This window comes from Anser cygnoides, chromosome 17 (assembly GCF_040182565.1).
Source record: "Anser cygnoides isolate HZ-2024a breed goose chromosome 17, Taihu_goose_T2T_genome, whole genome shotgun sequence".
Lineage (NCBI taxonomy): Eukaryota > Metazoa > Chordata > Aves > Anseriformes > Anatidae > Anser > Anser cygnoides.
In genome coordinates, this window is record NC_089889.1 from 109,686 (window position 1) to 134,441 (window position 24,756).

At 39.7% G+C, this 24,756-nt stretch overlaps 2 protein-coding genes and 1 long non-coding RNA gene across 18 annotated transcripts in view; 2 read left to right on the forward strand and 1 right to left on the reverse strand.

Annotated features, from left to right (window-relative positions):
• SUSD2 (sushi domain containing 2) overlaps positions 1 to 21,376 on the forward strand; it is a 35,018-nt gene extending 13,642 nt beyond the window's left edge. For all 8 annotated transcript variants that reach the window (XM_048073940.2, XM_066978778.1, XM_048073938.2 and 5 more), the window contains 10 exons: positions 2,023 to 2,224; positions 3,325 to 3,410; positions 4,002 to 4,270; positions 6,057 to 6,200; positions 8,884 to 9,039; positions 10,765 to 11,013; positions 12,164 to 12,436; positions 12,834 to 13,016; positions 18,390 to 18,480; positions 20,239 to 21,376. In XM_048073940.2, coding sequence (XP_047929897.1) covers positions 2,023 to 2,224; positions 3,325 to 3,410; positions 4,002 to 4,270; positions 6,057 to 6,200; positions 8,884 to 9,039; positions 10,765 to 11,013; positions 12,164 to 12,436; positions 12,834 to 13,016; positions 18,390 to 18,480; positions 20,239 to 20,320 — 1,735 coding nt within the window. In that variant the 3' untranslated portion in view covers positions 20,321 to 21,376. The remainder of the gene's footprint in view (positions 1 to 2,022; positions 2,225 to 3,324; positions 3,411 to 4,001; positions 4,271 to 6,056; positions 6,201 to 8,883; positions 9,040 to 10,764; positions 11,014 to 12,163; positions 12,437 to 12,833; positions 13,017 to 18,389; positions 18,481 to 20,238) is intronic.
• LOC106043914 (uncharacterized) lies at positions 1,231 to 4,075 on the reverse strand. Its single transcript, XR_001211964.3, has 2 exons — positions 3,936 to 4,075; positions 1,231 to 1,382 (listed from the first exon to the last, which is right to left on the reverse strand). It is a non-coding gene; the product is annotated as an uncharacterized lncRNA (long non-coding RNA).
• A 2,363-nt stretch (positions 21,377 to 23,739) lies between the features above and the next one.
• KREMEN1 (kringle containing transmembrane protein 1) overlaps positions 23,740 to 24,756 on the forward strand; it is a 40,529-nt gene continuing 39,512 nt past the window's right edge. For 8 of the 9 annotated variants that reach the window (XR_010825484.1, XR_010825485.1, XR_010825486.1 and 5 more), the window contains exon 1: positions 23,740 to 24,459. Coding sequence is in view for 5 of the 9 variants with exons in the window: in XM_066978791.1 (XP_066834892.1) it covers positions 24,063 to 24,459 (397 nt within the window). In the remaining 4 variants the exon portion in view is untranslated. The other variant, XM_048073671.2, reaches the window with a different exon arrangement.

Consider the following 24,756-nt stretch of genomic DNA (forward strand, 5'->3'; position numbering starts at 1 on the left):
ATGCAATTACGTACATTAATCATCAAAACCTAAAAATTAATAACCAACACACTATTGAAGATATCTAATAGGAGATACCAAAGTTCATTGCTCATTTTAGGTATGTTTTCTTTATCTTCTTATTTCTAATAGGAGTAATTTCTCTGAGGCTTAGTGTTGCCTTGTTGCAATTCTATTTACTATATTTAGCTTTGGTTAATTTTGATTTTATTTAATGCCAGGTTATTTTGTATTTATTTTTGCTAACAGAAATGATTTGCTTTCTATGCACTACTTGAACTATTAGCTTCCTATATTCTACTTATTGTTGTTAAATTTTTTTAATGACATCATGATCACTCCTTCAAATACAGTCAAATTAAATTATCTCCACAAATCTTCTGCTAGCAAAGACTTAGACTGCATGTTAGACTTATTCATTCCTTGTCATTGTTGCTAGGTGGAACTTTACAAACCATTTTCCCATTCTTTTGTATCAAGTTGATTTCACATACACATTTTAGTCCTCTGAGATCGCTGCTTGATTACTTAGTTTAATATACTTTTCTTGTTTTCAGTGTGGTGGGTTGAATACAGCTCACGCGTAATCCCTCAGTCACTCACTTCTTCCCTCCTAGGAGGATGGGGAGAGAATCAAACAGGCGTAAGTGCGAAAAACTCTTGGGTTGAGATAGAGACAGTTTAATTATTAAAGATGAAAAAAAAAAAAACACGCGAAGGCAATCAACCTCACAAGCACACGAGACCAATGCCTAGTCAGTCTCCCAGCAACGCCTGCTTTGGGACAGCCCCCCATTTTTATTGCAGAACATGGCATTCTGTAACACAGAATATCTCTCTGGTCAGTTGGGTTAAGCTGTCCTGGCCATGTTCCTTCCCAGCCTCTTGCCAACCCCTATCCTACTCCTCTGGGGGCAGAACGAGAAAGAGAAGGCCTTGATGTTGTGCAAGCGCTGCTCAACCGTAGCCAAAACATCAGTGTTTTACCAGCACTGTTTTGTCACAAGTCTAAAACACCGCACTGTTCACGCTGCTATGAAGAAAACTCTCTCCCAGCCAAAACCAATACACTCAGTGAACTAGGACATGCTGATTCTTGTTACAACTGTAAAGGAGGCCTTAACTGCAGATTTTTTTGTAAGATTTTTTATTTTCCCACAGCAGCAACAGGTTCTTCTCTGCATGTATTTTTTTCTATTTTGTATGTAAACCTTTGCATTCCTACAAATGATAAGTCCACTTCCTTTTATTTCATTAACTATTTCCTTATGATATTTGGTGAAATATCTCTGCAAGTGCTTCATACATATCCTGAGTTTGGGCAGATGCTCCTTCATAATTCTTCCATGTGTCTACAGTTCTTGATGTAGATAGTGTGGCACCTGTAAATACATGAAGTTCATGATCCTCAGTGTTAGACCATATTACTAATACATCAGAAACTATTTTACCATTTAGGAGCTGCTAACTACACCAGGGTTACTTTTTCTGGAGAGTTTATTACGACATTTTTGGAAACTATTGTTTTCAGGTATAGTTTCATGAGTGGATAGCAGAGTAGCCTTGGAACATTTCGAGGATTCTGAATGTTTCTTTCCCAATCTGTTGCTATTGGGCCTGTTAGTTCTGAGGCACAGAATTAGGTTCTGATAGAGAATCCAGATTTTCTTTGTTCTGGCCGAAAGGAAATATGATGTGAAAAGGCATGAAGAGAATATCTGTCTCTAAAAAAGTTTCATGTAAGCCAGAATCACAAATGCTAAAATATATTCCTGATTATAGCATACTTGCTGCATGCTGTCATGTCACCCTTTAAATGAGGAAAATTTTGTTTTACTGTAAATTTTTGCAGGAAAAAGAAAACAGCGACCTTCATAATCAAAAACAAAAACTAAACAAAACAAAGAAACCTTACAAGTTGTAAGATTATACATAATTCTAGTTAGTTATTAAGACAGTATGGCTGAAAAAACAGTGCTTGTATAACTATCAAATCTATTTTTTTGGCTCTTTTTTCTCCAGCAACACGCCATCAATCTGGAGCTCAGAGCATGCATTGGCTTGGCACCTTGGGGAAGACTTCAGAAATGACCCAATTGCATGGGCAACTGCAAAATGTCTAGAATGGGACAGGAAAGAGGAGAAGCTTCCAAATTTCTTGGAAGAAATTATAGATTGCCCTTGCACCTTGTCACAGGCAAGAGCTGACACTGGAAGGTTCCATGTAAGTTATTAATCCATCACTCTGGCCTATTACAGTTCCAAGTAGAAGTTTAGGGACTGACATACTCTTCTCCATAGCTCTGTTCCCTCTCTAAATGTCATTACAAGGAAATTAAATTATACTTAAATTTGCACAAGTAGCATGACAAATAGCAGAGGCAGATATAGTTTATTCAGGCAGTCTAAATAACAAAAATCCTGTAGGACAGCCAACAAAAACCACCTTCAAACAGTATTAAGACAATACTTCCAGTGGTAGACGGAAAACGCTCAGAGAGGGCAGTGAACCATGTAGAGCTGGGAGCACAGATGACTTCTTCAAGGTCCTACAAGATGGCAGTCTGTGTCAGTAGGTAATATATCCCATTCTGGAAGAAGCAGCTATGTTTCTACCTAGTATATCATAACTTGCTGTAAACCTTTGCATCTTACATTTTGGAGCTCAAGTCCACAGCTATAAACCATTATTTCCTGTCTCCTTCCTTCCTCCTTCTCAACTTGACTGTTAACAAAGGACTGGTAAAAGCCAAGAAATCAGTTGCCGTTTAATTTATGCTTTCAGACCTACACTACTGAGCTGAAGACCAAATAGGGTAACTTTCTCACCTGTATACAATACCAATGATGGCAGTGTGCTTATGCATATTAAAATACATATATAAGGTGGTTTTAGTTACCGTCATTTCCTGGTTATTAAACTCCAAACATTATGTGTATTTTAGATCATACACAAAAAAAGCACATGAAGAAAAAAGAATAGATACACTGCACTGCCACTGTCTAAAAGCATAAGACATAAGTTAATCACTGTGGCATATTCTATGTTTATTACAATTATAGCTGAGTTCTCCATTTAGCTCCATCTGTTCTTCAAGGTCTGTTGTAATAGACTGCAAAATGCTGAAGTTAGACTAACATGTTGATCCAATCACTTCAGTACTAAATTCACTGTTTTTCCTATATTCTGTGATACTCAGCACACAGCTGCAACCAGTTTGTTTAGACTTTACATATAACTGAGAAATAAAGGGTTGGGAGGGGACCTAAAAATAGAAAAGACAAAATGGAAGCTCCATTAAGCAGAACATTGATCTTTTTCAGACAGATTATGGCTGTGACATTGAAAAAGGGAGCGTGTGTACTTATCACCCTGGTGCTGTGCATTGTGTAAGAGCCATTCAAGCCAGGTAAAGAAAAATTTTTGAAACTTCATTTTTTTTAATGATCTATTCTGTCTCAGAGATAGCAGTGTCGCAGAAGTCACAGAGGTGTCTGGTCTCTCAGCTCTCAGGTTCATAGCAATCACTGTTTCCCTCTTATTAGTCTTCATTGCTGATATTACGTTATGGCCTTAGATTTACTAAGTCATTAATTACACAGTGCTGGATATCAGGAAACCTAAACAAGCGCTGATGCCTAAAAATAATTTGATTAGACTTAATTAAGCCTTTTTTATATGGGTCTACTTTAGTTCAACAAGTTATTCTTTGCACTCGTTCTATCAGAACAATTGTAAACAGTACTGTGTTTGTGTGGCTTTAAGTCCTACAGAACTTTCTTTCTGCCTTGGTTAAAGCTCCCTCCCTCATAATCCCTGATCCGGTCTATTTTATAAGAGCTGGGAAAAAAAAATATTTACTGACATATCATTTCTGGATGTCACATAGAGCTTAGTAACCAAAACATTTAGCCATAAAAAGAAAACAGGTAACCTGTAAGCACAAATAGACTTCGCAGGGCTGAATGATGACATTTTTCTCTCTTCATTTCTCAACCAGTCCTGTGTATGCAGCAGGCCAGCAGTGTTGCTATGACTCCACAGGGGCTCAAATCCTCACACAAGACTCCACAGGAGGCAGCACACCTGATCGAGGCCATGACTGGGGTTCACCACCTTTCATGAAGCCTCCCCGGATACCTGGCTTTTCCCATTGGCTTTATGATGTCATCAGCTTCTACTATTGTTGTCTGTGGTCTGATAATTGTCACTTCTATATGAAAAACCGTCCCTCCAGTGACTGCAGGACATATCGCCCGCCTCAAGCTGGTAACACCTTCAGAATTCCATTATGGATTATAGATTTTTTATACAGTTTTGTCTTTTAGAATGTTTGTGTATGTATGTGTTGTATCAGTTAAGAATGCGGAGGGCACAATATCCTGTAGAAAATTTCCATGGAAGGTTTCAATTGATCTGTCAGTAGCAAAATCTGTGTTTTTTAGCTGTCCTGCAAAATGTTCAGCTTGAGTACATCATTAACCCCTGAAACTTAAATAGCTGAGGTTTTGTAGTCAATGTCCATGGCTTCCTATCATCAGTGGGCTCTTTCTCAAAAATAAGTTAGGGATGGTTAATGACAGCTTAGCAGTAGCTAGAAAAAACTGTAATGCTGAAAAATGCTACTCGTATCAGACATGGAAATTTTAGTATTTGCTAGTGTCTATTTTTCCTCCCCATAGCTCTTAGGAAGTATTCCTTGAGTCTTGCCATGGCTATATTGCTGCCACATCTCTTGCTTTCTTCTATGTTGCTGGTGTGCTGTGGTGTCTGGTAGGATTGTGTCCTCTCTTAAAGAAGGAAAGAGCAAGGAGTCTTTGGTCTGCTTCAAGCAAAGAGGAGAAAATTGCAGAGGGCACTGAAAGTGAAAGTCTCTTCTGATAGTCCCCCATCAAATTTTCCTGTCTGGAAGCAGCAAAGGCTGGCTTGTCCCTAAGGAACATGGAGCTGAGAGCCAAGTGTGATAACAAAGCTGGCAGGGCAGGGTCCTTGCCAGCGTGAGGTCCACTCCAGCTGTACCCAAGCAAGGTGGGCAGGGTGGACACAAGGAAGGCAGCAGCGATCAGCTGAGAATCCAGATCTCCATAGAAGTTTGTGGTGTCAGGACAGGTCCAAAGTTAAGCTGAGAAGTCTGTCTGCCAGAGGGTCCAATATCCAGTCCAGAGATTGTTGGGCAAGTCTATAGTAACAAGACATATCTGAGGACAAGCCAGAAAGTCACTCTGCAGTCTGGGTCCAGTTCAACAGGGTTCATGGCCAGGCACAGGCATGGCTGTGTTGGAGATGGAGACAGGTACACCTACCTATGAGGTAGCTCAGTCAGGGACTCACGGTCCAGACTGATAGAAGCACTGATAACAAAATACTCACCAACCAAGCAGTTAAGGACCTACCCGTCATATGCGTGTCCTTACACAGAGATTCATACCTCAGATAGGATGGAACAACTTTATCGTTTTTTGCTGTGGGGGAGAGGGACCTTCCAACCTCTTTACTATTCTGGTAGGCAAAACCAAGGATATCTGCTGAGTTCTGTAGAGGCTTTAGGGCTGAGGATCACAGTCATCTCTCTCTCTTCTGGCCAGATGAGACTTCAAAGTCCCATTCCATTTCTCCTATTGTCACTCCCAGCTACATGTGAAAGCTTCCTTCCCTGGTGAGCTGCATCTGGAGTAGTCCTGCATTTGTGTCTAAGTCCTCCCGTACATTGTGTGGGAATCAGGCTTCTAGCTTGAGAGTGAGGATTGTGGTAGGGGGTCCACCAGGTAAACATTGCTGCACATAAAAGCATTTTAAACTGCAGTTCTAAGTGTTGGCTGATGAAGATGAGTAACCGGAATGACAATTGCTGTTCCTACAGTGCTGTTCAAGGTATGTTACAGCACTGCTCGAGTCACATTTACATGGATCAGACCTGTGTTTATTCCTTTGTTTAAATACCATTCTTTGGATCACCGCAATGGCTATTTTTTTTTCCTCATGTGAGCCTAAGAAAAGGAGTAATGGATTGCAGTCTTCACTTGTTCTTATGTCTCTTTTTGCTTTTAAAAAACAGCATCTGCCTTTGGGGATCCCCACTTCCTCACATTTGATGGTCTGAACTTCACTTTTAAAGGACAAGGGGAATACATGTTGGTAGAGTCTGATCTCACATCCCTAAGGGTGCAAGGAAGGACCCAGCAGGCACACTTTCCCAATGGTAAGTTGGTAAGAGGGAAAGTAGTGATGACAAATAATAGCTTCTGAGGTTGTTTGATTTTCTCTTTACAGCATTCCTCTGGGCTTTCCGAGTCTTCTTTTTCCTCTAAATATTTCCCAAACTATGACTACTATCTCTCTGGGCTGTAACAGTGTTCTTCCTCCATTCCCAGACAGATTAACACCTTACAGTGATGTTCTTATGAGTGGAAACAACTTTTTTTTGTCAATGTACATTTGTGTGTTCTGGCATTCTGCTGCTTTATTGTATAAATATGGACATTTCACTGTAAAATAACTGACAAAATAATGAGCTGAGTTAGTTGCACCATGTTTAAAAATGAATTTTAAAATGTAGCTGTGAAACACAGCATTTCCTCATATGCATGCAGAGTAGGGCCAGTATTATCAGTTTAACTCTATTTATTGACTCAAGACAGAAAGTAAAAACACAGGAAATCAGTAGTCAAAAGAGAGCTGATTATAAGTCAAACATTAAAATCTTCCAAAAGCATATTTCCTGCTGTAAATAAACAGATGAATCCTGGATCAATCACAGATTTCAAACTGAAGTCGGTAATACAGAGTACTAATTGAGAACAAATTCAAGCATTTACAAGATTCTTCTGTAATGATTACAGGATGCTGATATATCTTAGGCAAGTCAATAAGAGCAAGCTGAAAAGAATCACCTGTGAGACAATGTAAATAATTCCAGAACTAAGTAACAAGAAATAATTTGTTGGAGAATGGTTACTGATGAGTTGCAGAAGTTACTTACTGTTAGGATCTATTTTATGTAGTATAATATGACATGTTAAAGAGAGGTGGCTAGACATGGACAAGTTAATTCTGGTGTGATCTGAAGGAAAGGAGGCCTCTGAGAAATACTGAAGTGCAAATGAAGCAGTCAACTTCAGCCGTTGGAGCAGTCGTCTCTTTTTGGCCCAACACATATGCATGCAAGGAAATTAAAATAAATTTTTGGGTATGCAAGTGCAAAAGTACTTTAAAAGTATATAACAATACATAAAAAATAAACACTTCTCTGAGCTTTTCAGACAGTCTTTTTAGATACCCCAAACTAGCAGAAAAGTTCGGAATGTCTGATGAGAAGTTGATTAAGGGTGTCATTCTGTTTTTTTTTTTGTTGTTTTCAAAGGGCCTGCTTGTCCTGTTCTTTTGGCTTATTTGTAAACCAAAACCTAGGGCAGAAGAAACCGTCTGGAGGTACCTTTGTCACTTGAATGGGCAGATTGCAAAGGAGCCTGTAAGAAGGAGATGATCTTTTACCTGCATTTTGAAATGAGGGAAAAATAGGGCGTGGAACAGGAGAATGCTGTCCTGCTTCTCAGGACAATCTGAAAAGCTTCATATCAGATACTTTCATTTATGCTGTTCCTGGATCTAATGGTACAGATGGTGCATAAAATAGCCGGCTTGCCTCAGGAAAGAGTATTTCAGCTGAGCTCAGGGATCACAGAATCACAGAATTGTAGGGGTTGGAAGGGACCTCGAGAGATCAGCGGGTCCAGCCCCCCTGCCAAAGCAGTTTCCCTAGAGCAAATTGCACAGGTAGGCATCCAGACAGGTCTTGAATTACCTCTAGAGAAGGAGACTCCACAACCTCCCTGGGCAGCCTGTCCCAGTGCTCCGTCACCCTCACTGTGAAGTTCTTTCTCATATTGGTGTGGAACTTCCTGTGCTTCTTTTCGTGGCCATTGCCCCTTGTCCTGTCCCCACAAACCACTGAAAAGAGGCTGGCCATATCTCTTTGTTTCCCACACTTCAGGTATTTATAAACATTGATGAGGTCCCCACTCAGTCTTCTTTTCTCAAGGCTGAACAGACCCATGTCTCTCAGCCTTTCCTCATAGGGGAGATGCTCCAGGCCCCATATCATCTTTGTGGCCCTTTTCTGGACTCTTTCCGGGAGATCCCTGTCTTTTTTGTACTGGGGAGCCCAGAACTGGATATAGTACTCCAGGTGAGGCCTGACTAGGGCAGAGTAGAGGGGGATGCAACTGAAGGATTTGGAATGTCTGGTAGAATTATGAGGATGAATCAAAAAGTGTGGGTTTCAGCACCCACATAGACATGACTGCTTATACTGAATACAACATTGGATAGGATGGAATGTATCAAGGAAATATTTTGCCGTGGATACATTTTAATGTGCTTGTAGTAGAAGTGTCATGAGTCACTGAGAAGTTCATTCTGGAGATAATTTTTTTTTAATTTGTGTGCATCCCTTCTCTTGTCTGTTTCACTCTGTTTCCTTTTTGTGTCTCATCTTCCCTGAAAATTGGGTTTTCCCAGGCCCTACTCACAGGACTTAGTGTGCAAGAAGGAGATCAACTGGTCTTCTTACGTATCTCTGCCACCATCTCTGCCACCACCACTGGGATTTAGAATTTAGAATCTCCAGACCCTTTTTTAGCAGTAAACATTCTGCTTTCAATATACTACATTAGCAGGAGACTTATACCATGGGCTTCAATGCAATGTGATTTATATGCTTAGCAATTTCCTGAAATATAAATAATCATATTTAATTACTTTTAAGAAATGTCTGGTTTTTTTTGTTTTCTTATTGTGTTATTGTCTGTATCGTTATAACATTCCATATTTATTTTATATGATGTGAGGTATCTTGAGGGATTTTTTGTTTGTTTGTTTGGAAGGAACTGAAGCTCAGGTGACAGGCTTGTCTGCAGTGGCCATGCAGGAGAACAACTCTGATGTGATTGAAGTGCGCTACTCAGAGGATTTGAATCTGGAGGTCCTGTTGAACCAAAAGGTGGTCAACTTCTCTGAGCAAAGGTGGATGGACCTGAAAGGTTAATTACACATATCAGCCTTGAAACCTATTTTATTCCTGTGAAACCCCTGTATAATTAAAAACATCTCTAGATGCATGTATTTTGATTCTATTTTCAGTGTACTTTTGAGAAACAGAATGCAGGTCACTCCAAAAATAAAGTGGGAAATAAAACAAAGGGCAAGCGGTATCCCCGATAATTAAATCTTACTTTATTATTATCATCTGCCTTTCTTCAGTTTAGTTGCTGCCAGATTGAGGCAGAATCAGTGGTAATGCACAATTTGCATGGGCCTTGGTGAACAAAATGGAGAGCATAGGGAAGAATGTGATTTCCATCCAATCTGCCTTGCTGGCCCTATTTTTATACTAACCCAGTGCAGGGATTCCTCTTGCCTTTGAGACTGATTACAGCTAGGCTGTGGACAGGAATATAAATGCCAGAATTATGGGCTATGAATCTCCTTCCTAATAGCCATAGATCAAGTGTGCTACAGAGAAGCATAATGTGGCTAAGTTCCCATGGAGAGATGTAGCAGTGAGAACATCAGATCCTGAGACCTTCCTGCTTCTCGTCAGCATTTCTGGTAGTTAGCCTAGCAGTGACACCAACTGCTGGAACTCCGACACTGACTGGGAAGAGGCAGAGTCATCAGATTTCTCAGTAGTCTGGACTGGCACGTTCTTTTCTCTCAGAACGTACAAATAACATAAATGACAGCCTTTACCAACACATGGTGCCTTCCTGAACTTTCTGGGGTGTGTAGTGTATGAAGGGAATGCATGCAATCCTGGCAACGATACAGAGATATTTAACAGGTGGCTTCAATGCCCACTTCTTCCATGTCATCCTACAGTGGTTTGTGGAGTAATTGTTTTCCTTCTCATTCCATGGAGGATGAATAGAATTAAAAACTCTTTACTCATTCTGCTTTGAGCCTAGTGTATTTAATGCAAAGAAACCTACCAATCAAAATGAATGATAGCGAAATACAACCAATGTATACTAAAATATAGCTGAATTTCACAATCACCTATCAGGAGCTCTCTGGGTTGGTCAGATGTTACCCCTCTATTCTTCTGCCTGAAAAGACTATGAAAAGTTGCTTTTTCTTTTTTTTTTTTTTTCTTTTCCTCCAGGGGTGTGATCATTTGATTACACATTATAAAAATTTTAATAGTGAGCCTTCTGCTCAGCAGAGGAATTTTTCTGTGGCTCTCACATATTATTCCCCAAATGGCTGGAAAACGTATTGAAGAGCAGAGGGAAGGAAAAAAGTGGGACAGTGATGGAGCTTGGATAAAGAGCTGTAATAGGAAAGTTTTGACAAGATGATCAAGAAGCAGAGGAAACCTGTGACCACTGAGAGCAGTGTTCCCAGCTCACAGCAGCTCTGTGATGTAATTGTCTCATGTCGTGAAGTTTCTGCTCTGGGACACTGTCAGAAGGACATGCAACTTATATCAAACGTGGGCCCTTTTTGCTACTGCTCTGTAGTAGCCATCTTAACACATTTGTAGGTGTATGTGTTGGTCCTGTCTCAGCAAATTTTTAGGGCTGAATTCCTCTTGTCTTCCAAAAACAGATGGTATGGAGGTGTGGCCTCCTTTTAAATGCTTCTCAGAATGTAGCACAGAGAGGAAGGAAGGAAATGCTTTATAAAAAATGTTTAAAACTGATGACACATCAACCTGTTCACTTTAGATGATTAGTTGTTTTGTCCTCTTCCTCTCATTGTTTTAGGTCTCTTTCTCCATTCTACAGCTGATCAGAAGATTACAGTGATGTTCTCTTCTGGGTCTGGAGTACAGATAAGGGGAAGTGGAGGATTCTTGACCCTGACAGTTTTGCTCCCAGATAAGTTTATGAATCACACACAGGGTCTCTTTGGAGTGATGAATGGTAATACAGAAGATGAGTATACCTTTAAGAATAAAACAACCATATCAGTTAATGCAAGTCCTCAGCAGTTGTTTGAGTTTGGAGCTAACTGTAAGTGATTTATCTGGTCTATTATTACGTTTGTTTTTATAAATTCAAAGCCATTTCTGATTTACAGGTCAGAAAATTGTCTGTGCTAAGCAACCTATGCGGGGGGGTGGGGTGGGGTGGGGGTGGGGGTGGGGGGGGAGAAAAGTGAGTGAGAGAAGTATGCTCTTCCTTACCCAAGTGGGTAACATATCTAGCCACAATGGATTAAGACAGTACCACGATGGAGATTTCTGCACTTTGTTCCATCAACAGTGAGAGCTCATATTTCACCGCTTACACTTTCAGAATTCCATCTACAATGGTCGTTGGAACACAACATCGTGAGACTGAAGTGTTACAGAAGTCCAAAAATAGTCAGGGTCAGCCACCTTTTTCCAGAATATTACTAATGTTTCCATTAAGTACCTGACAGTTTTAAAAATCAAGTATTAAAATAAAAATTAACAATTGTCCTTGTCCTAACAATTTTCTTAAAAAAAGGCAAGGTGTGTAAAAGAATAGTTGCTTTCATTCAATGAAAGTGATTCAGCTGCTATATCTAGCCTGCAGACTAGACTAGATTGGTCTGCATTCCTCCTGATGTTAGGTTAGAAGATGGATCAGAAGAAACAAGGTACAAAATACCCTCTGGCTACCATTTGCTCTCTGTGTCAAGCACAGTAGCTGTATGCCACCATTCAGATCATACTCAAAAGTTTCACTGCTCTTACTTCAGGAATTTTCCAGTTCGTCTGAATGAAAATGAAAAACAGTGCCATGGCAGAAACAATACATTTAGGGATACATAGGATCAGGATTTGTGTTGCTTGTAACGTTTGGTTTAGCTAGCTCTGTCTGAGGTACTTTTTATCATCAATTTTCCAGCAGGCATCTAAAATCATCATTACGTAAAGTTGTAGCTACACATTTATTTGGATCCAGTTTTAACAAATTGATCAAAGACTAACTTTAGTATGAGGTTAAGATACTGCATGTAAAAAGGAAAATAATCTTGAACTGTCAGGAAGAGGTACTAGATATGACTTCATGGATCTGTTCCAGCTGTATATACATTTATGTAAATAAACACCTAGATTAGTAAGTAGCAGGAGGTGGTGTAGGTCTGTAAGCAATGTTACCTATGAATCTCTCTTGCTTTCTGTCTCCCAAGGGGCTGTTGAAAATGGAACTTCTCTCTTTACTTATGACACAGAGTTTTTATTGAACAATTTCTTTTATGGGGAAAAGCACAATACTTCCTTTCTGCCAGTGTTCTTTCCTTATGAAGACCCTGCTGATCCCTTGGTGAAAGAGATGGTCTTGGTCTGTGAGTCTGACCCATTCTGCAGATTCGATGTCCTGACAACAAGAAGTCTTCAAGTGGGAAATTTCACAAGATTATCTCATCAGAATCACAAGCAGTTGGTAGAAAATCTAAAGCCAGGTGAGATAGCATTAAACAAACTATCCCTTTCTGCAAGGCATCTAAATAGTTAAGACCATGTGAGGAGGCTTTGCTGAACTGTAAGTTCATACATCTGTGAACGCTTTTATCAGGCGTAAACATCCTTGTACTAGAAAAATTTTAACACGTAGGTTACTTAGACAAACACAGAATACATTTTTTTCCATTTCTTTCACTACTGAACCACTGTGTAGAACTCTTCATTTTCTGTGACTTCAACTTGGAATTAAAAAAAAATAAATCTGAAACTATTTTTGTTAGCCTAGAAATCTTTGTCGTTCTTTGAGTTGCCACTCAAATGCCATTTGAATAATTGTAATTGAGATTTGCTAGTTCAAACCCTGACTACTTCAACCAGATATTTCTCTTTTACTAGTGATTTCTTGTGGCTGGCTGGATCATCCAACCAACGGAAGAAAAGATGGAACAAACTACCTGCTGGGCTCAACCATCCATTTCATCTGCAATCAGGGCTATGAACTCATTGGATCAAAAGAAATAATCTGTCAAGTGACAGGAGTCTGGTCTGGAGACATACCTAATTGTATCCTGAGAACAGGTCTGCTTCCTTTTAAGTGTTACAAATTTTCATCAGAAATCATTTTCATTAACCAGGCAATCTCAGTATACAATGTTGGCCCTTGACAAAAGCAACTTCTTTTATTTGGGAAGACATTGGACATGAGATTCCTTAGCTTCTAGAAAGACTAATATTTAAATCTAAATAACAGTTTTGCTTTTTTATTATTATTATTTTTAATCTACTCATTCCTAGGGCTTGGGGCTATATGCTTCTGTTTCTCCAGTTTTGGCCTAAAGGAACTGTTTCTCAAGTGGACAATCTAAAATAATTTACAAACTCAGTCTTAGAAAATGGGAAAGCATAATTACTTAGCTAAAATTATTCCATAACATAGAAATACATAGGCTATAAAATGGATCTTATTTATAGCATTATTTTAATGTATTTTTCTTCTGTAAATAATATGATATTTTAGAAGTTCTGAAAATATGTAATCTATATATACATATACACAGAGAGCCAGAGATTATTGAAATCATCTAGTATCAACATAATTTGAACTGTTTTTCAAGAACAAATGATGGTACAGCCCCCAAGCATTTATTGTCATCCTTGGTTCTGTCATTGCTAATTTAATTTTAACTTTCTTTGGAACTGGGGCAAACGTAGATCCAGTCTAAGCCATCTGAGGGGTGGTTTATAATTTCACACATTATAAAATGAGCCCTTTAAGAGAAACTTTGCAGAGCAGGACCTGGGGATCTTGGTGGATGCAAGCTGAGTATTAGCCAGCAGTGTGTCCTTGCAGCAAAGAAGCCTAGTGGTATCCTGGGCTGCATTAGGCAAAGTATTGCCAGATGGTTCGAGAGAGTTGATCATTCCCCTCTACTCAGCAGTGGTGAGGTCACGCCTGGAGTGCTGGGGACAGTTCTGGGTTCCCCAGTACAAGAGACATGGATGTACTGGAGAGAGTCCAGTGAAGGGCCACAAAGATGATGAAAGAACTGGAGTATCTCTCCTATGTAGAGAGGCTGAGAGAGATGGAACTCCTCCACCTGGACAAGAGAAGGCTCAAGGAGGGATCTCATCAATATCTATAAATACATGAAGGGAAGGTGCAAAGAGAATGGCCCAAAGTTCTTTTCATTGATGCCCAGTGCCAGGACAAGAAGCAATGGGAACAAATTGAAACAAAGGAGGTGCCTTCTGACATCAGGAAATACTTTTTTGCTGTCATGGTGACTGCGCTCTGGCAGAGGTTGCCCATAAAAGTTGTAGCGTCTCTGTTGTTGGAGACATCCAGAAGCTGTCTGGGTATAGTGCTGGGCAAATGGCTGTAGGTGATCCTGCTTGAGTGGAGGGACTGGGCAAGATAACCTCCAGAGATCCCTTCCAACCTCATTCTGTGAAATTCGTTACTAAACAGCCTGTGATAACAGAGGGCAGAGAGCAGACATAGCATCCTTGTCTCTCCCCAAGCTTCCCCTTCAACACTTGTTGAAGGCTTCCACTCTTTATGGTTCCAAAGGACTATGTTATCTCAACACAAAATGTGTTACTCTATAACAGTAAAATTATTGTGAATCGTATAGAATAATATTTATTATAAACAAAAATTCATTACCCCTCTTGTGTCAGTACTATTAGATTATCAATTAGCCTGGAATTTTTAGACTTAGTACCAGTTCGTCTGTCTCTATAATTTTCAGAAAATTGCCTAATATTTACTAAGTTTCAGCTTTGATTTGTTCCTACACCATGTATACTCCAAACATCCTCAAGATGGCAGTGTTTCAAAGCACCACTGTGATGCAAGGCCATACAGCATGCTGAAACACTTTTAATGCTGACTTAATTGTTCCTGAAAGTACTCATCAGATAAATCCTATCAACGGATTCTCCATTCTGATCACCTTCCAAAAATCTGGAAAGTGCACAATACATCAGCAGTGAATTCTTGGCCAGCAGAAACATTTAATCTGCTTTTGAAGGCCTGCACCAGTTGCTTATTTCCAACACAATGTCTCATATTTAGTGTTATTAGTGAGATGATCCACAAATGAGTTTGAGCAACAGACTGTGGACTGTAGCATAGAAAATAATCATTGAACATTTGCACAGAACAAGTGTAAAATATACAGTGTTGCTAAATTTTAAATAGATGAGTGAACATTTTTGGAATTTTTTTTGGACCAGCTAGTGTTAGTAATCAGTACACAACTGATTCTATTCACAAGAGCCAATCTCAGTATTGAAGCTATTTTGTAAAGAGTGAAACTAGAAGTATTTCAAAACATTTCTATTTAATATGATAGACCGGAGTATACAGAGTACTTCAGTTAACTGTTGAAAATATGTAAGAAATTTAGAAGATAATTTAGCATCCTTCATAGTTCACGGTAATAATAGATCATTTGTAAAAAGACTAAGGAGAATTAAATCTTTACAAAGTAAAGCCAGATCTTAAACAGAGTCAGTGGCAGAACATTTTGCCAAGCTGAAAGCTAAGAACATTTTTACATTGCTGCCATCAACTGCGTACATACTGGATAGGAGCCAGTCAGTCTCAATAAGCAAACTGGATGCTAACATTTACACTAGAATAAAAGGGACAAAAAGCCAGCCTTGAGAGATCAGAGCAAAAGAGCTGGAAGATACACAGAAATTAACAGCATTCAGAATGAGGGAGACATGCCACTGTTTTATGGCTAAGCAGATAAAAAACTGAATGTTTTCCAGCACATGGGCTCCTGAGAGATGGCAAAGAACAACAAGGTGTAAAATTCTTTTTATCCAATTGTAAAAATAGCATTCCTTACTATTTGATATTTGGGGTTGTAGCTCATTTGTAGAGTGAGCCAAAATGATAATTTTTGTCAGCCTCAGGAAACTGGAGTATGGCAATGCTGCCCATAGCAGCAGGATACCATAATCAAGACAATATAACATTTCATATACAGTTCTTCACTCAGTTTTTCTAACTGCTGTGCCCCCATAATGGCATTCATATCTAGCCTGGTTCCTCCAGTATGAGAAGATTATTTTTTGACAGGTCCAAGTCTCTCCAAAGAATACGGGTAAAACAGTCCAAAATTCCTGTCACTTATATCTAAACCTCTAGTATTTTTATAGCATGGATATCTAGTACTTTCTTTCCGCTAAATACATTTCAGCCTCCAGTCTAAGACAGTTGAAATTCAGTGCCAGTTTTCCTTGTGCTAGTTCTGGATTCAGCATAATTAACAAAAAACATTTTCATGGTGTTACAAACAATTATTACTTATGCTAGCTTTCCATACTGTTTTCCCCTTTACATAGCAACATGCTGCTGTTTTGCTAACATCCATTTTATTAAACTCTCTGATAGAAGGCCTTCTTAATGCCAAGAAAATTCTGGCAAAATTAATGGTCAGTGCTTCCAAATTTCTGGGCGCCTGAATGGGTGACCACTGACCTTGCCACTATGATTAGTGGTCAGATTTTTATTTGCAGCATGAACTGTTAGAACAGTCTTTTTTTTTAAATAATGACTTCTTTCAAGCTGGTCAAGAACACAGGACCCAGACCTCTATTATTTTCAGGGGGTACTTTTCAGTGCTGTGCTCATTACACTTGTTGCAGTTTTGTGGCACATCAAATTCAGTCTCTCTACTACAAATCCTAGGGACTTTTAGTTACTTACATGTTTTTATTTTTCAAAAGCTAGAAAAATTACATTGAAGGCTTGAGAACTCTGAAAACTGGATAGGAAGAGAGACAGAAACATAAGAAGAAAACTAAACATCAGTTACTTTGCAAAATCCATTTCTGTATTACAAAAAAAAATATGCTTTCAGGCCTGCATATTGTTACTTTTGAGTTTTGCTTTCTTGAATTAAAGTTTCCAGGGAAACCCTCTGCTAATAATTATTTCTGCTATGCTTTTAATTACAATTCCACTGCAAGGCTTGCAAGTACCTCAGCAACCTCTCTTCATAGAATATCACATAGAGGGAGAAAAAGAAACCATCCAGCAAAAGCAGAAGGGAGACTCTAGTAAAATGCAGGTTTAAAATAAAAGTAAAATCTTAGCAATATGTATACATGTATATTCTGCTTGTGATAGACAATTATTTGGTGGTAAGTGCAATCTGTTTTTCTCTTTAATTTTTGCACTCCATATTTTTAGCTTTCATTTTCCAGGATCTGTGCAAATGCACTTTTTTGGGAAAGTTGACAGAAATCTCATTAATTTTCTGCACTTTTTTTTTTTCAGATGAGGGTGCAGAACAACATTAGGTTTTCTTATTATGGAATTATCTGTCTGTCATTTCCAAGAGACTGGCTGCAAAACACTCTATACTCAAGAAAAATAACCTGAGATTAACAATTAAATACAAAGATTTCACTATAAAGACAGGTCACCACTGAGCCAAACAAACAAGGCCAATGGTGGGTTCTCATCACTTGACAAAGACAGGGTACCTGTCAGTAAGGTGTATGTAAGTCAGACAGATGTTCTGGGGCCTTGTAAAAGAAGTTATTGAATAAAGGTCTGAGGCCTATGAAATAGTTTGTGTATCCCAGTTCCTTCCTTAAACTTCAGTATAAACCAATTTATAAGTTAAATTATTTATTCTAGTGTTGCGGAAAAGTAAGTTTTATCATTTTGCCATCACTGTATGCTAGGCAGGCTGTAGTTTTGGTAGTTTTTCCTGCAGGCATGACAAAGCTCTGGAAATGCCAGCAAAAGGAAAATTAAAACTCAGGTGCACCACTTCTCACCTATTTCTAAATAGAATGCATGCTCCCTTACACATGCTTATAATGCTGCCAATAGGCACACAAATAGGGCAGAGCCTTGAATCTACTTTGACCTTAGGACACTCCAGTGTCTCAGAGACATGGGACTATACTTCTCTTTGGCCTCCCCCCGTTGAGCCTTGGACAAAATTTCCTCACACTGGGACTTGCAGTTTTTCAGATGTGGTATTTTCCTTAAAGGATACAACATTCAAGAAGCATTGTTTCTCTTCTCTCTTCTGCATAGAGCATTAAACAACAGGTGCAGTTTCAAAATTTCGATGTCAAAATAGGGGCAATTTTTAAAGCTATCAAATGGGGAAAAGGATTGAAAAACTGTCAGTTGTTGGGTTTGGCAGTTCATGTCAGCTGCATATTAGCCACTAACCATCCCTTCTTTGTGTTAGAACAGCTGTCACAGCCACCTGCTCTAACTGTCAAATGTAGGAATTATGTGAGTTCCATTGCTCACTCTGTATGGGTTTGTTTCTCGAACACGATGAACAGTAAAATATCAGTGCTATGTACACAATTTTTAAAAAATGTCACACATGTTTATACTGAAGCAAATTGATATGAAGACAAATAACATCTTCCTGTTTTGTTGTGGTTGCTGTCTTTTTTCAGATATCAAACAAGTAATTCTTCTTGGTTGTGTATTTGGAATTGTCGGTCTTGCAGTCCTGGCACGTCTAACTTTCCTGTGTAGAAAGAAGGGGTAAGAACTCAACTAAACTGAAAACGAAAAGTAACCTGCTAAAGAAATAGGAAGTGCTATGATCTTTTAATCCTTTTACTCAATGACAAAGAAATCAGACGGGACATTTTCCTGCTACTATCTTTTATTGAAAACATCAAGTCTCGATAGTCCTTGTGTCCTGCTGGCAGACTATGAAGGAAAGTTGGAAGTTTATTAATAAGGCAAGCAAACATGATTGATTGATTGATTGAGACCAAACAGTATTTTTGGTCAAAATAATCTATTTGTTGAATAGTAAGGCTATCTAATGAAAAGTGTTCTGTTTCAGAGCAGGTGTGCTGATAATACCAACAGGTAAATTGCGTTTATTATTTAAGGAATGCATTGCATGATGCTGTAACCACACATCCTTGAACATATTCCCTCTTTTAGGAATGCATAAATTTGCCTTGAGAATGCTTATGTCTCTTGTGCCAAGAGGTGAATAGAATTTAAAGGATATATCAGTTTGCTGCCCATTCTTGGAACATTCCTACCAAACAGAAATACACTCACTATATAAACTACTACTTCATAAAGGAGATCTCTACAAAATGTTGTGTGGCTAGTAAATACGTTGATGTTTTAGTCCTATGTTTTAAAAGGTTGTTATGATTTCATATATTCTGTATATAATTCATTGTTAGCCAGCATTAACACTTTAAAAAATGTTTTGCTTTGTGGCTTTCCAACAGGTTCATCAGTGCAGAGACCCTTGAAACAGAACACACTATGATAGCTATGTCTCTCACTGAAAATACAGCCCATTGATTCTGTGCTCAATGATCAATTAACTGTGTGTATCAGAGGGCCAGAGTCACTCCTAAATTTTTCCCTGTCCCATTAAATCACGTAAGCATTGTTTTCAGTGCTTCACAGAGAACACTCAGACCAAAAATGTTTTTTCTTCCTTCTTTGTACAAAAACAAACAAAAAGGCTACTCAACACAAGGTAGATAACTGCAGATGCAGATGTTTTTTGCATACAAATAAAAATGCACAGACGAAGGACACCTCCTAAATTTGCCATATCTTACATGTACTAGATTCCCATGTGTATAGCTCACTGGCATAAAGCACTACTATTACAGCTGTATAGAATTCTCACATTTGGGAGCAGCTTACAGAATTGCTACCCTAAACTCACTGTATATAAATTAAAAAAAAAAAAAATCAGGTGTAAGCTCTTATATATTTTGGAATCTGTAAGTAATTGGCTACCAAAAGTTTATAATTTCTGAACATTCTGAGAATATTTAATAAAGCCCACAGCACTCAGTGGGGTGTGTGGTTGGATAGCAACAGAGAATGCAGTCCTCTGTATAGCTGTAACAAATTTTGAACAGATAAATCTTAATTAGGCAAGGCTAATTAGAACATCAAGTCAGTCATCAGCAAACCATCAGTATTCTCTAATTTCATCGCATGTTGCTCAAACAGAAGAGATGCTACATCTCCTTCAGTCATTACTTCTGGTAATTTAAATATTGTGAATCTTCAGCAGTATATAACAGGGGAGGGACATTATTCCTTGCACAGAAATTACACTGAACTGATACTTTAAAAACTGGCTCAATGTTACTATTCTACGTAATCTAGTATTCCTACTATTCCACCTAACCTAGTATTACTCTCACCTTCATCTAAGCAAAAATGTTTCGGTAACTGCTTTAACAGTCATCTCTAGCATTTTTAAAATTATTTTATTTTTAGTTTTTTTTTTCTTTTCTTCCCAAGACACAAAGGCAACCAGAAGCTTGTTTCAGAGGTTCCAGTAACATCCCAACAAGAAAGAATGAAATTTCAGAGACGTTTTTAATGAAATATGGAGAAAGCATAACAGAGGAATAAATTGTCCACAGCAACAAAGATAAAAGCAGTGGTTTTACATAGTATGTTATAATTTAATTTCTGCTTTCAATATAATGACTGTTCAATTGCATGGGAAATGCTAACTACCTTTCAGGGGTTTTATCATGGCAGGCTCATCCTACTGTGTTTCAAAAGCCAAGGACAATGCTTCTGAAAGAATCAAGGCTATATGCGTTAGTTTCTTCTATCAGTCACATCTCTGCCAGCAGAACCAGAGTTTTGACAAAATCAGAAGAATTTGTGATTCTCTGTACTTCTCTTCTTTTAGTCTTTCACTTGAAAGCTGGTGAAATGAAGATAATCCTAGCCCATAATGCTAGCCATTATCAGAGAGACACACGCGTTCTCTGGGGCCATGTAAAGCTCATCTAGAAAGATGTGAGAGTGGATGCAGTCAGATGGACTATTTCGCAAGTCAGGTTGAATTTGCAGATTGTTGGCTTTATGGTTTTTGTTTGTTTGCTTGTTTTAAGTAGGGAGGTAGATAAACTAAAGATACTTAAACATTGCATTCTTATATTTTGGCAAGTCACTGAGTACATGTTCCAAGTGGCATTTTTGTTTCATTACTGACCTAATTTTAAAAGGATGCAATTGAGGGGAAGGAGAGGAAGTATTCAGAAAATGAAACCTTTCCTTGCAGGCTAACTTACAATGATTTTTAAAATCGATTTTTATTCAATTGTCCAATTAGGTTTCACTTTCAGAACAAACAAAAAAAATAACCCTGTTATCTGCACAGTTCTGCTTGCAATGTTTTTTTCTTGAATAACATAAATATGCATAGTTGTGAATTAAAAGACTCCATGGTTACTTTTTAAAATATCTAGCTATATTACAGTAAGTTTCATTCTTGTAATTAAAGTGATTTCTGAACTATTAGCTTGTACAGAATATTTTTACCAAAAAAATGGACCTACATCCCAAAGGGTTTCTGAAATCAGTTGTGTATTGTGCAACTCTTTCTGATAATTAAATAAGAATTGCTAGCTTTTGCAGCTCACTGGGTCTGTTTTTTGAAAGTCTTTAATTCATAAGCAACTGAGAATTCATGGTGGTGTCAAAAGGCAAGGACAAACTACATACAAAATGTACAGGAGGACTAAATGAGTGAAACACTACAGATTTTATGTTATAATGGGATCAAGACAAATTGAAAGAAATGCTTCAGACTGTGTATTTGTAAGTATAAAATTATTAATTACTTATTAGCTACTGTTGCCATTGTTGTTATTTGTGAACAAAGACCACAAACCACAAGCAGAAAGTTACACAATGCAGATAAGAGATCTTGAATACGGTAAGTTGGAATACAAACAATTCTGTACGATAGAAAAAAAATGCTGTAGAAAGGAAAGGGAAGGGAAGGGGAGGGGAGGGGAGGGGAGAGGGGGGAGGGAGGGAGGGAGGGAGGGAGGGAGGGAGGGAGGGAAAGAGAGAGAAAGAGAGAGAAAGAGAGAAAGAAAGACTGTTGAATGATCATAAGTAACAAACTAGCTGGCTGCTACCAGTGTGCTACAGATTAAAAACAAATTATTGCAACTGATGTACACACACATACCAACCATGTGTATAAATGGTTGGTGGAGAATGTGGGGGGCAGAATGAAAAAAGGTGATTTTTGCCTAGGAGTGCTGGAAGACTGAAGTGGGCTTTTGGAGGTATATGAAGTTGATTGTATGATCTTCATAATCAATACAGTGTTAAAAATGTGTAAGCCTTCTGTGTTCCAGCAGCCTTAAGGAACGGGCTGCCAGATAAAATGAAATCAAAATTGGGTGACTGGGTTATACAGTGAGGTCTCAGCCCTTGGAGAGGAGAATTTTGTTAGTCATTAAATCACAAAGAAGCAATGTTTCATATACTGTTAGACAGCATGTACCACAAGGTAGTGCTGCATGCACAAACAGATTTGTAAATCAATGACACTTCATGTCAGTAACTCAGACTGGGATGGGAATATATGAAATAAATTGGAGTCTGGACATACTCCTGAAAAAAAATGTATGTTAATTTCAGAACACAATTAATTTATATGAATCAGAATTATCTGGTTTAGCCCACCATAAACAAAGCAGTGGTAAAAACAGTGTGCCCCAGCTGTTCCTTCTGGTCAGCCTTGGAAACACTCCCATCATAGCAATCTCTAATTCCTTTGCTGAGAGGGAGATATATATATACGTATGTATCTGTGCATACTTACATATACAGACCCGTACCTTCAGTAGTAACAAAATAACATATGCTCCCAGAGTGCTTGTCCAACCACAGCTCAGAATCAAGAATTTCAGCAGAATGCTTGAGCCAAGTAACTGAACATACATATATATATTGTATTCATAAGGAAGAACTAAATATTTCAGCATTCACTATTAAAAAACAAACCCCAGAAAAAGCTTAACATTATCTAGCAGGACACTGCTACTGTTTTTCATTATTTCATAAGCTTAAAAAGTTCTACACTGAGTAGGAATTTGGCTCAAAGAAATAAGAATATGACATTATTATGCTATGATATTAAAATATACATGTAAATCTAATGTTGGTATGCAATCTTTTTTTGTTGTTGTTGTTCCTGTTTTTTATATATCTCACAACAACCAAAATAGATTATTAGCATATTTTTCACCTCAAAAACAACATTACAACTGTGTATGATGGGATGTTTCTGCATACTAAAAGTGAGATAGATGTACCATAGCATGTACTGATGTAACAGCTAAAGCATAAAACCCATATTTGTTTGGTTCCTCTTTCAGAGCAGTAAAATGGGTCTACAGGGACATGGGTCTATGGGTATAGGGAAACTGTAAGGACAAGAATGTCTGCTCTCTTTCTATTCCTGACAAAGCAAGTGTAACTTTTCTGTTGTTTTAAGTGGTGTTTTTTTTTGTTTGTTTTTAATTTATTTTCCTTGTTGGTGTTGTTTGTTGTCTGTTGCTACGGTTTTTTGTTTGTTTGTTTGGGTGGTTGGTTTTAGCAATGGAGCACTGGCATTGCTGAAAAGTCAAACAGGTCAGTTAAGAAACCTTTGCAGAAGTCTAAACTACAGCTTCATAATGTTCCATCTTGACAAAGAAACACCTTTGCTGCCCTCATGTAGATTTTTTTTTTAAAAAAAAGCTAGCCCTGCATTTGTATTCACCATTTTCAGATAGCTACACTGAGCTTTTTCCTTCGGTTCCGTGTTCTGTTCCGTGTTCACTGTGGCGTCTCGTCTCCCTGTCCGCGTGTACGCACGCGTTTGTCCATGTGTTTGTCTCTGCCTATGTCTGTGCGTGTGTGTGTTCGTGCGTGTGTTCGCGTGTTCCTGTCCGTATGCATCTTCGCGAGTCCCCGCGTCCGTGTCCGTGCCGCGTCTCCGGGCCACGCAAGGAGCTGCGGTCCGCCTGCAGTCGTTCCTCCCCGCGCCTTCTGTGCACGGGCCGCACCAATATACTTTCACCGTCCCGTCCTCTCCGTTGGGCGGGACGTGCCTTTCTGCAACTTCAGAGCGACTCTCCCGCATCGCACCGCGGGGGGCTGCCACCTCACCGCCCTCGTGGACGCTCACGGAGCTCACGGAGCACACGGCCCTACCGCGCGCCCTCGCGGCCCCACCGTGCCCCCGCAGAGCGACCGTGCGAGCGCGGCGTTCTTTCTCCTTCCCGCGCCCTTCTCCGAAGGGAAGAGAGACACGCTGCATCTGCATGCTCCCATCTGCTGGCAGGCAGTCCCCACGGGACCCCAGCCTAGCAGAGGCCGAGCGCGGGGCCGGGACAGTGGCCGGCCGTAGCCAGAGCCCTCGGCTGGGCCGCGGGGCTGACGGGCTATGCCGCGTATCTTCCGCGGCCACAGTCGGGGGACTGTCTGCGAGAGGCCAGAGGGGGATGCCGAGGGAGAGACACGGCTCGCTGGGCGGTGCCGGGGCTGGTGCCGGGGGTGGCCCCGCCGCTGCCTCGCTGGTGGACAGGCGGCTCTGCCCGCGAGGAGGGCTCCGCGGAGCCCCTGTGCTGGCACCCGGGGCGAGCACCAGCAGCCCAAAACCGTCGGTGTCAGACGTAAAAGCAGCAGTTCCGCGATCCTCTGATGCAGCAGGACCAGCAGGTTGGGATGTTGGTTTCTTATCCTTTCCTGTCACATGGCTGGTAATAGGATCCCTCATCTGCCACTCGGCACCTCGCTGGGGCGCAGTTACAGGACACATGCAGTAGGGCCTCCGCTTCCCGCACTTTGCGCTCTTCACGGCCGTCCGCAACCACCTCTGCCCCGGGAGCGCTGCGGCTGCCGCCTGCCAGCGCGGCGCGGCCCGGCGGCCCCTTGCCATGGAGCCCCCCGCCCTCGCCGCCGTTCTGGCCTTCTCAGGGCTGGCGCTGAGCTGCTGCCGCGAGCCCGTTCTCTCCG